The sequence below is a fragment of the Leptinotarsa decemlineata genome, unplaced genomic scaffold (assembly GCF_025532065.1).
Source record: "Leptinotarsa decemlineata unplaced genomic scaffold, Ldec_3_MD MMD2_tig00000882_RagTag_RagTag, whole genome shotgun sequence".
NCBI classification, from domain to species: domain Eukaryota; kingdom Metazoa; phylum Arthropoda; class Insecta; order Coleoptera; family Chrysomelidae; genus Leptinotarsa; species Leptinotarsa decemlineata.
In genome coordinates, this window is record NW_027412556.1 from 13,420,129 (window position 1) to 13,432,551 (window position 12,423).

At 32.9% G+C, this 12,423-nt stretch overlaps 1 protein-coding gene across 1 annotated transcript in view; it reads left to right on the forward strand.

Annotated features, from left to right (window-relative positions):
• Dh44 (corticotropin-releasing diuretic hormone 44) overlaps positions 1 to 5,364 on the forward strand; it is a 256,898-nt gene extending 251,534 nt beyond the window's left edge. Inside the window, exon 3 of the mRNA XM_074175050.1 lies at positions 4,986 to 5,364. Coding sequence (XP_074031151.1) covers positions 4,986 to 5,207 — 222 coding nt within the window. The 3' untranslated portion in view covers positions 5,208 to 5,364. The remainder of the gene's footprint in view (positions 1 to 4,985) is intronic.
• The last annotated feature ends 7,059 nt before the right edge of the window (positions 5,365 to 12,423 follow it).

The following is a 12,423-nucleotide window of genomic DNA, read 5'->3' on the forward strand; positions in this document are numbered from 1 at the left end:
TTGATTTTGCTTCACTTTTTAGAGAAACAATGGAATGAAAGAAAAAATGCGTGAAGCTGCTGAGTAATAACAATCAGATAAAACAGGTTCGCTATCCATCTGTAAATAAAATTTTGAAACATTTTACAATATCTGTATCTGTAGAATAGGGAGGGTGAGTGTAGGTCCACAGCACTTAGGCCATGTGACCCATTGTACATCTTCTTTAGGAGTTGTCCTCCTTAGGAGGTGTCCTCCTAGGGCATCGTCCATCCTGTCCTTTTCAGGAAGGTGGACAGGTCTCTGGGAGACATCTCCTTTATATCGGCAGGTGTAGGCCAAGACTCGCCGAACAAACTCTCTCTTATTGAGGATAACTTCGGACATTCGTATAGGACACGCCCAACACTTTCATTTTCCTGTTCACACATTCTGCATAGAGGTGTGTTCACTAGCCCCATATTGTGGAGGTGTTTCCTTAGTTGACAGTGGCCAGTTAGAAATCCTACTGTTAAGCGTAGATTTTTCCTGGTCATCATCAGATATTTCTTCGGCGCCAGCTTCCCAGAGTCGCCCAGGGTGATCCTGGCAAAATTGCATCCTTAAATTCCATTCCATCTCTGTAGGGATTGAGCATGGGTGTAACATTTGGCTAGTTTCGCAATTGTCGAAGTCATCAGGCCGTAGGTGCCACCGGGTCCTAAAATTCTAAGTCCAGCCACTTCCTTGGCTAAAGAGTTGGCTATGCGATTACTTTTACTCCTGTTGTGCCCTTAACCCACCTACTGAGGCTTTGCCTAAATCTTGGTGGCACTCTAGTACTAGCACAATAACTGTAAGAACGTAAACCAGCAAGGCGTTTTTCGGGCGGTTTGAAAACCCTGTTGATACTGTGAATTTATGAATATACGGGTGTAAAAAAATAACTCCGTCAATCACATTTGTTAGACAAAACATTATAATCACACACTGAGATGTTTCAAAAGTTTTTTCAATACTTATTCTACTGTGTCGTGGTATATACTGGTCGATGGAGAATTTTGTACACTATACTTTTCCAAATTTAGATTTTTTGACTCCTTAGCTTATTATTATATGATGTCGTTGAGCGGTTTTCGGCCAGTTTTTGTCAACGATTTCAAATTGAACCTAAGCGCTGCCGGTACATCCCGAAAAATTACCCAGGCATTTGGGAATGATGGTGTTAATGAACGCACTGTTCGACGTTAATTTGTGTAATTTCGTTCAGGAGATTTTAGCCTCGTAGATGAACCCCTAAGTGATCAACCTACAGTAATCCCGGACGAGGATTTAAAAACCCTCTTTGATATATACCCATCACAATTCGTGGGATGGTGGAAGAACTGGGCGTTAGCTCCCATGCGATTTTTGATGTTTCAAAACGTTTTGCAAGAGTCAAAAAGCTTTTTCCTGCAGCTGGGTCAAAGCATCACAGCAGTCATATTGTGAGAAAATCTACGAAATGTTTTTGTCAGCAGCAGCCGGCACTGGTCAACAGAAGAGGTCCGATCATGCTCCATGACAACGTCAGCCCGCACGTTTCATAAATCACCGTACGAAAATTTAACGAATTGAGCTGCATCACCCACCATACTCCACATACTTCTCGCTAGCCGACTACCATCTTTTCAAGCGCTTCGATAACTTTCTCATCGGTAAAATCTTCACCAATCTGAAACAGGCAAAGACGGCGTTCGTCGACTCCCAACTAGCAATTTCGTATTTTATAATAGTTGCGGAAACGTTTCAGAGAAACAAATTATAAAACTACATTTCTCCCAGAAATGTTTTCAATGTGTTTATAAAACTGCTATAAATAGTAAACTGGCACCGTTTTATAAAACATTATAGTTATTATCAATATTTTGTAAGGCCTTTTACAAACACTACAAAACATTTTGGCAGTTACTATATAATTTGTCTTACACTCTTAAAAAGTAGTTTTGTAAAGACTTCCCTTACTGCACTTTTACAACATATTCAAGCGATGCCTATAAAATAATCGGAAGACAATTTTATTAAAGTTTTTTAGTAGTTTCAAGTAGGCGTTATATAATATAATATAGCCGAAAACGATAACAATAAAATAAAAAAGTGTTAAAAATGTTTTCTTGAAGACGCAAGAAGTAATTTTGTATTGGACACTAGGAAAATATAATTGATATGCCTCCAACTGAAAACTAAGAAATAGAAAGGTTGAAGCCATTTTGAAATTTCACTTTGGCACTCATAAAACTGTCAAAGACATTGTTTGTGTTTCGAAGATTGATATTTTTACTGCAAATGAAATTATTAGCGCGCCTATTAGCGCGCCATTCATTTATAAATGTTTTTGGTAAAATTATTAATTATACTCTGTCGAAGTATTAATTTTCTAGTTACAAACTTAACTCACTTTATTCTAAATAGTATAATGTTATAATATTTATGTATTTTTCAGCTGTAAATATCACTATATGTGCGGTATTTCATATTATCTCATCTAATCTCAGTGTCCCAGATCGCTATCATTTAAAATGGTGTCGTTCTATAAAATAAATTGTTATCAGTAGCAAGCATTTCAACGTATTTCAGCTACTATGTTACCCCTATAAAACTGTTGAAAAACACTTAGTCCTAAGAGTGATGGTATTGCGGCAGAGTCGGACTACTTTTAAAGCTGTAGGTTTCCACAAAAGTGCTTGTATCAATAAAGGATTTCTCACATACAATTTGGATAAATATCTGTCGGAATCTTTTAGCTAAACAGTTTCTTTCATCGATTATAAAGGCTAAACAAGGGGTTTTAACCATCATAATAACCTTTTCCTGTCTTTCGCAAAAAAAATTGAAGCACTATGTTAGGTAGTATAGTTGAAAATGATTTTTTAGCATTTCCAATATACAGGGCGACTCAAAGCTTCCAGAAAGTTTCTTTATGGAACACCAAGTAATTTCTTCGTCTATTTGAAACACCTCGAACTGAATCTAAAACTATTATATACCCGCCAGTGGTCGTCAGTGAGTTATTATTTTTTTTATTCACATATTCAGGATACAAACAGAAAACATATATATACACATATATATGCATATCATAGTGTCTAAAATTAAGGATGAATTGAAAATAATGAATTAATATTAATTATGGGTTACCTATACTCAATAAAAATCAAATATTTAGAAGTTGCTGAAGAACTAATTTGCACCACGATATCTAAACAAAAATATTCTTACTAAACATAACTAAAATTTTGAAGAATTTTTCAAAGCTGTGATTAGGAATCGATGTCAGCTGGTTATTCTTAAATGCTGCATTTTATTCTTGGTGGCAGCAAATATATATTAGCAAAAGTAATTTGATTTTATAACAGTTATATTAGTTTTTTTGAATTGTAGTTAATATACCATACTATAAAATAGTTGAGAAATTATCATTGAAGTGACAATATGGTAATGAAAATAAAATAGTATCTGAAAGCATTCCAATAAAATAATTTCATTAAAGGTACAGGAAACAGTTATAAAATAAGCTTGAAATAGTTTTATAACTATCATAAAAATCTCGCAGAAAAGTGTTATGAAACTGCTACATGACAATTTACTTTTATGGGAAAATAAGTTTTATAATTTAGTTGCAAAAATGTTTCTGTGATAATTTCCTGACTATTTCATAATGGTTTTTCAATTTTATTTCATAAACGTTTCTACGACAAATTTATAAAACACTTTTATTGCCTACAACTGTATTGTGTTCACCGATCATCTGATATAAACAATTAGCATTTTGGAAGTAATTATAAAATACTAATGAAATAAAACTGTTGCAACATCATGAAAATATAAAACAACTTTGCTGGTTGGGCTTTATCGAACGTTCGAAACAACGAAATATATTAAATGGAGTATTGGTTTGGTTACCTGATGGTCTCATTCCACTGGTGGTGGTTTTGGTTTCTTTCTTATTGAAGTGAATAACCTGATACGCAAGCAATCAAGAGTAGTTAGCCAAATTTTACTGATGTGAATTCCGTCTTCCTCTCGATTAAAATTGTTTTTGTGGTTCCGAACCAAAAGGGTTTTTCGAATAAACAATAATAAAGTTAGGCTATCTACAAGTGATTTTATTGAACCGATAGATGGATAGGTAGATTATATTGGGAATATTGATATATAAATGTAAACTATAACAACAAAAAACGAGTATTTCTTGACTGAAACTTCAAATACATATATTTATTTTCTCCAAATATTTGAATTTATCATGGTTTCTCATTGATGAATCAACAGACAATTCCTCTTTCTGCTTCGATAAGTTTGTTGGGGAATGTACGTCGTACCTCGTTTTGGAATGTTTGTCAGCAGTTTTTTCAAAATCGAGTAAAAACGGTTGTCGTGACGTCACTTACAGTTGATATGAACTTGGCGACACTTATAACTTATACATATTGCTGATTTTTTTTTCTTCCTCTATTCTGGTTCTAACTGTGATTACGACATTGTTAACTTGTTTTTAAGGTGGAATTGATGCTGGTTCCGAAATCAAGAAGCATTTCATACAAAGACTTTATATCTGGAATTTTGTTAAAGGAGATATGATTGGGTACTAATTAAGTACTAATTGAACAGTATATTCATTTATGTACTTTTTTCTAATTCACAAAAATCGTATTGGTACATTTTGGAAAGTGGTCTAAGAGGGGGTAAGTATCATATGGCAGTGACGTCTCATTTATTTTTGAAACTTCGAAATAGAAAAATCTGGATGTTATTTCTTGATGAATGAACGAATAATGCTGATTATATATTTCTTCCCAGAAAGTGTAAAGGTCTATTGAGACTGAAAACTAACCCATTTCAATTTTATTCTGAAGGGATTTATGATGATCAGTGTGGAATTTGCATTCCCGTACTGTGACAGATATAAGTCATGCCAGTATATTCCAATAAAGTTTCAGTTGCAAAATTCAGTCATTCGATCTAGTTTATTTTTTTGTAATTTTCAGGAAACATCCAATCTGGAAACAAGAACGAAACGCGCAGGCAGAATAAGAGAATCTGGAGGATCCCTCTCGATAGTCAATTCCCTAGATGTCCTTCGCAACAGACTCCTTCTGGAAATAGCAAGAAAGAAGGCCAAGGAAGGCGCTACCAGAAACAGACAGATGCTGATGAGTCTTGGAAAAAGAGCATACTTTTCTCGAAGATTGTACGGAGACGACGTATAAATTGATGAAAAAAAGTTTTCAAAAACAGTGCAAATAATTAAGAATTCAGAGTGAGAAAATTTGGAACTGTTTTGGAAAACGTTACACTGGTTTTTGTATATTTTAATTTCAAAAAACATGCTCCTTAACTGCAGGCAGTTTCGGGCCCAAATGTTTACTCCTTCTTCCTTTCACCTCACTTGGGAATAAAAATATCACATGGATATTGTTAATATTCAGGATGTCCGATAAATGTGATGAGGATATGTATGATATTTGTTGAAAATCCACACCTAACACTGATATAATAATGATATATAGTAAAGGAGAAGTTTATATTGGAATAGGAAAGGCAAACGTTCAGTTCACTCTAAGTCAGTACTTAAATTCTATGTATATTTCGTACATTACAGTAGAACTTGAATCAACAACAAACTGATGAGTCAAGAAGAAATTTTTTCGAAATCGCATTTGGTGTGGTCAAGACACTTTTTGTTTGTAGGTCACAATCTATTTAACTAAATCATTAAGCCATATTTGAAGCAATTAGTAGTTAGGTTATTTTCTAAAGAAAAAGATAACCTAACCTATTTCTTCTGTTCTTCTGTTTTAAATGTTTCATTAAATTTTTCCATAATTATGGAGATCAACTGATCAGAATTTTTTGAGTCAGTCAATGTTGAAAAATCAAATGGCTTTGATTTCACCAGTTATTATATGGAATATATGTTATTTCGGATACCTATACATACATAGAAAGTTGAGCAGAATATTTTCAATTTGTGTAGACTAGTTTACATCATTAAGATAGGTTCTGCATATTTAGTTGTGGATGAAAAAATCAACAGAATTCTAACGTAATTATTGGGGAATGGGAAACTTGGGGAATGTACATTTGTTTTTTTCGGGCGACGAAAGTAAATTTTTGTGCATTCGTGTTGAGTCTCATAACTATACTATAATTTTCCGTAAATATATATTATTTCATTTTTTTATGAGACATCTGTGGTTCATGATATCACTATTCGTTTTTATGAATAAATATTGATTCAGAGTATTTTAGGGAGTTAGGTTTTGAAATGTGCTTTGGGGCTCGTTGTGTCAACTTGACGGGGGATGGTTGTCACACTTTTTTCTTTCCCGTAAAAATTATTATATTTCCTCTATGGAGGAGAAAAAAAAAATAGTTTTCTTCGAAACAGTATAAAAACACTATCTGTTGATATAAAAATATCATCCATAATTTATGAAGGGCACTAAAAATGCAAAAGACAAAAAATGTGACTTCCAACCACAGTCTCTCCCTGCTGAAGGATTTTGGTAATGCCAAATTTGATTTGAAAATAAATATCAATATAGTTTATGTCCAAAATATCAAAATTGTAAGGCATCATTGATGAAAGCACTTTTCGAAAACGCGAAGGGCTATCCAACCATACTTGGTTTTTTCAACTTCAGAAAAACCTAGTCATGATTGACACTCTTGGCTTGGTCTGTAGAGACTAAGTCGTGTAAACCACTATGATTTTGAGAAAACTGTAAACAGTTCAACCCCCGTAAGTGATTTTTTTATATAAATATATTCATTTAAAGTTATTGTCAAAAACGCGGATTTGAGAACTGGAGAATAATTAAACGTTTCGGCTTGGAGACTTCTTTGTCGGATTCGATGATGAATCATAGTATTTTAAAAGATTTCTAATGTATATAATCTATACTGTCTCACATGACACCGTTGAAGAAAATTGTGACGGCTCATGTCATACGATATATTTTTGAATTTTTCCAGTAAGAACTATCGTAACAGATAATGAAAAAATTATACTGTTATTTCAGTTTTTTGCAAACTTTTTAGATTCATTTCATGTAGGTATAATTTCAGACCATACTATCACACTGAACTGAGAACTATTGAAATTAGTGTCAAAACATAATACTTATTATCGATTTCGAATACAATACTCCAACCTGAATGAAACTCTAACTAGCAAGTCTGACTTCATCCAGTCATAGAACTCATTTCGTATAACCTTTTTTTTTATAGGAGGTCTTGCTATTTGTCGTCAAGCTGCACGTTTGATCATCTCCTGATTATTCTCAATTAACGATGTCATTTTGTCACTGGTTCAAATATATGTTTCTAATCATTGCACTTCTAAGGTGTGCTCGACGGTGTTTCTACTATCTTAGCTAAGACCGGCTTCAAGAAGTTGCTGACTCTCCACCTGCATTATTTGGGCACAGCTTGTGGATCCTGATTATCTTATTATCTAGGTGTGCTGACTCGGTTGGATGGGATTCATGAAGTCATGACCACTATCTATGTAGGCGTTGATTTGGTTTGTTAGGACTAACTTTTCTCTCCTACTGTATTTAATATAGGCACATAAAACGGTATCTAAAATACTTCTAAATTTCAAACTAGCAAATATATATTGTCTTATCTTCTAGGTTTGATATCTGTCTTAGATGGGCAATCGGAAATACACATAAGCCAGTTGGGATGTCTCAGTCCAGTTCAGTGGTTTCCCAAGTGTGTTCGATATGTGATCAAGTAACATTTCAATTGAGATTTTCACTCAACATTTTACAAAATCGCAAAACATGTTTTACTATACGCGTTTTGCATATAATTCTGGTCATAACAAGTAGTTGAACCATATGATGAAATGCATATCTGATAATAGTCCTGTTAATGATGAACTGTGACTGTGCTATCGGTTGCATATATCCATATAAATAGAGTATAATGCATAACGAATAAAGCATGAAGTAATTCGGAAACCATTATAGCGCCCGACTAATTAGAATTTCATTTCAAAGCAATTTTCACAAAGTGTTCGATGATTAACCCACAAATATATATATATATATATATATATATATATATATATATATATATATATATATATGCACTGGTAGATTCCCGAAGGAGTTCAAGACCAGTGTCCTTGTGCCAATTCAGAAAAAGTCCCTAACACAAATAAATCCTGGGAATTTAGACCAATCAACACTTTGCCTTGCATTTAAAAAATATTAGAACTCGCAGTTTATAATCAACTCATTGAATATCTAGAAAATAATGATATTTTACTAAAATATCAGTCACGTTTCAGAAAACACCATTCATGTGAGTCTGCATTACAAGTCACAATATCAAAATGGAAAGAATCAATAAATAAGGGACATTATATTATAGCCGTATTTTTAGATCTTAAAAGAGCTTTTGAGACAATTGATCGCCACATATCACTGGCTGACTGATGGCTGACTGATTATTTATCACAACGCAAACAGGTAAGCAAAATAAAGGATTCAGTGTCATCATCTCGCGATGTCATTTTCAGGGTATCTCAGGGGAGTGTTTTGGGACCTATATTATTTTTAATCTACCTGAATGATATAGATACCATCCATGGTTATGATTTCATGAACCTTTTTACAGACGACACTTTGTTATCAATTTCAGGAGATAATATAGAAACAGTAGCTGATCAAATGAATAACGAACTAAGAAATGTTTTCAAGTTCATGAATAGCAATAAACTAAAACTCAACACCTCCAAAACAAAATATATGATGTTATCAACTGGTTGGTTATAAGCTATCACTCATCAACAATCTCAACATATAATTACAAATTGCAGGTGATGTAATAGAGTTCGTAAGTGAATTCAAATACTTAGGTTTCATATATATATATATATATATATATATATATATATATATATATATATATATATATATATATATATATATATAAATATTACAATTGTATAATCCAACCCCATTTTGATTTTTGTGCTAGTCTGTTATACTCATTTGACCAAAATAAGGTATCGGCTTTACAAAAGTTACAGAATCGTGAAATGAGGATTATTTTACAAGTGAATAGGTATTCTAGTATATCAAACATGTTAAGTACATTGCAGTGGCTGTCTGTTTCCCAGAGACTGTATGAGTTAGCAATGATATTCATTTTCAAACTAACACATAACTTGCTTCCAACTTATTTTGAAGAATTCTGTATATATAAATCTCAAATCCATAACCACTTAACAAGAGCGAGTAGCTCCCAAAAATTCCACCTTCCTCGAATTAATTTGACTAGTACGATGAAGTCTTTATTTTATAAAGGTTTGAATGGGCATAACAAACTCCCACTTTCGTTGAAAGAGTCAATAAATGTTTTTCAATTAAAAAAAAATCATGAACTATATAAAATATCATACTTGATTTTCCTTTTTCTGTTTGGTAATATATTTATTATGTATATCATTTTGGAGTCATTGAAAAATGTATTTTTTTCTATCATATCATCATTTTTGTTTTTTATGTCATATATTTATATATTTATAAAATAATGTATGTATATTAGGATGTCCTAAAGAAATCAATAAATATTATTATTAATTAATATCGACAGTCATCGACAGATGCTGGCCACATTCAGGTAGCTAAAGTTGCGTTGTGGTGACTTTAGGTATATCATTAACACGACTATTTCTTGAATTTTTTGTCATTTGCGTCATATAGATGAAGGAATTTATACATAAACAACGAGTATTTCATTTCTCTCCTGGGTTATTAATTTGTTCAATTCTTTATATTTCTTATATGTGATATGAACGTGTACCTACCTTCCAATAATTCCAGAGACATACATATATTCATTGATAGGATCATATCTAGTGACTAATAATGTGTTGCAGTTAATGTATGTCGTATATAATAAGTTGTACAAAAATGTAGTTCAGAAATAAAAAATATATTGCAATACTCGTGTGCCTTTTCATTTGAAATGTTCCTTTCGAACTCTCCTCTGTTTTTGAGATAAAAATCTACACTTCATCATCAGACATTCCTGACTGATGAAAATTAAACCTACTGAGTTTTTGTTACATTTTGCTTTGCAGAAAACACCTGGCATACAGATAAGTCAACAACCAAACGTGAAACGGGAGGTGGGTTTATGTTATACGGATAGGAATTCATATTACAGCTACCTGGTCGGTCAATACACATATACGTTTTCCAGTCGGAAGTCTAGGCAATCTTTTGTATGCTAGACACGGATCATCAGCTCCATATATTGACCCTGAACTATCCTGTGGATGGAAAGAGGCTCTCCACTGCCAGATACCAGTGCGCAGAAACAAAAGGTCCAAATCCAAAGATTCATGAACAACTGTCTGCAAATAGTTGCAAACACTCCCAGATACATACCATTAATGTTTTTGTAGTCCTTTCAGAAACTGGGATCATATAAACCCTTTTAGTATCTCACTCTCTACAACTAAAAATCCATTGTTCATTCTTTTTCAAATTTAGCTTCCTCGATTTCAACTATTTTGCCTATTCCAACCAATATGAAGAAGTTCTTCTCGCGCCGTTTCAAACAAACCATAAATAATATTCAATGTGATACATGCCACTTCAACGAAATATAGATAGTTTACTAGCTCGTACAAGATAGCTGGTTAACGGAATATTTTTTTAAACATATTAGCTTCATTCAATCGCAGTTTCTGAGGACATGTTTGATTCGTTCGTTATGAACTTCATTCGGGAATGTGGAATAAACAAATAATATACACAAAGAATGTTATTACCCTTTCCGCTGTTAGGCAGCATTCAGAAAAAATGTTTATGGCAGTTTCAGTAAAATCGCAACAATGATACAACACAATTTGAACAACGTATTGTTGCTGCAAACACTCCAACTTGAATTGAATAGAGAATTACATTTTTGGGGAAGAAAATTTTTGGATACCCTCTATACCCAGAGGGTCCAAGTCAAGACGCGAAATTCGCCAAATTGTGTCTGCGAAAGGCCGAGTTCTTGTGAGCTACGCGAAATCGACTGCCTCGTATTCTCCTGCAAACTCTCACAGATAGCGGTGATGTTTTTGGCAAATCTTGCTTTTCGTTGACGTACGGGTGTTGGTCGATCTACCTCATCGTATGATGTTATTTAAGTAATATGTCTAATTAAGTTTAAATATAAAAAAAAACACTAACACTGATAAATTCTTATAAAATAATTGAAATACAAAGTTATATGAGTTTTTTTAGTAATTTCAAGTAAGCTTTCATTTATTTTAGAGAGATTTTACTTTGTTACGTTGAAATATTTGAACGTATTTTGAGATTTCGTTTATGTTCAGATATTTTGTAATTTTGTTATTTTGAGTTTATGAGAATACGAGTTCCATGCAAGGCTGTAATAATTACACTTTCATTAATAAAAAAATATGTCCTAAATATATTTATTTTTCTTTATATTAGTCAGCATCACCTATGTTAAATTTTACCCCTTCTGTTAATACTTGCCCCATACCTGTTAATTCTAGCCCCAAACCTGAGGTAACAATTAACAACCACCATTTTTGGGAAAAAGTGTTCTAGCTACGGCATCGCAATAATAAGTTTGTTTTGAGATCATTACGTAATACCTGAATGATTTTAGCATCATGTATTTCAAAAATCAAGTCTGAATGTTGAATTATTTCTCAGCTACAACTAAAAATATATTTGAAATTGTAGCTCCGGCCTCCCCAAAAATATATGCCATCGCGGACTATTTAAGATAAACAACTCCAACGGTATAGGCAGTCTACGCCAAAATAGCTCTGAGAAAGCAAGAATTTTTCCTACTTACTTAATACTTTTTGTTGTATTATGGCCAAAATTACGCAAAACCTTTGTAAATTGTAGCCTTTATGTTATTTTGATGTATAAACTGTATTAATGTAAAGTTTCATCTAAATCCGTTCAGTCGTTAGGGCGCGAAAAATCTACAAACATACATACATATATCCAACCTCACAAATTTTGACATCTATATTACTATAGTTTAGATAGATAACCTTAAAAAAGAGGTATATCACCAGAAAACGAATTCCTTGTTGAATCAAGTTTCTTATAGGAAAAATGTTGATTATCAAACTGAAAAGTGTTAAAGAATATGATGAATAAATACTTGTTTTCTATATTTTTTATGGTTCAAGAAGAAGGCTGAAAAGTTGCAATTTTTGGAACTTTGCAGAGCTATATAATTCTGGAAATAAGGAAGACCATCAATTTTTTCTGTCGGATTTGTATTCTGTATAACAAAATTCGTAAGTACACCCAAATTTTCTTTTCAAAATCAGAAAGTGCAGCCGATTCAAATTTTACCAAATTTTCTCCCAAAAATATCGGTCCTACAATTTGGTAGAACAAGAGGTAGGTACGA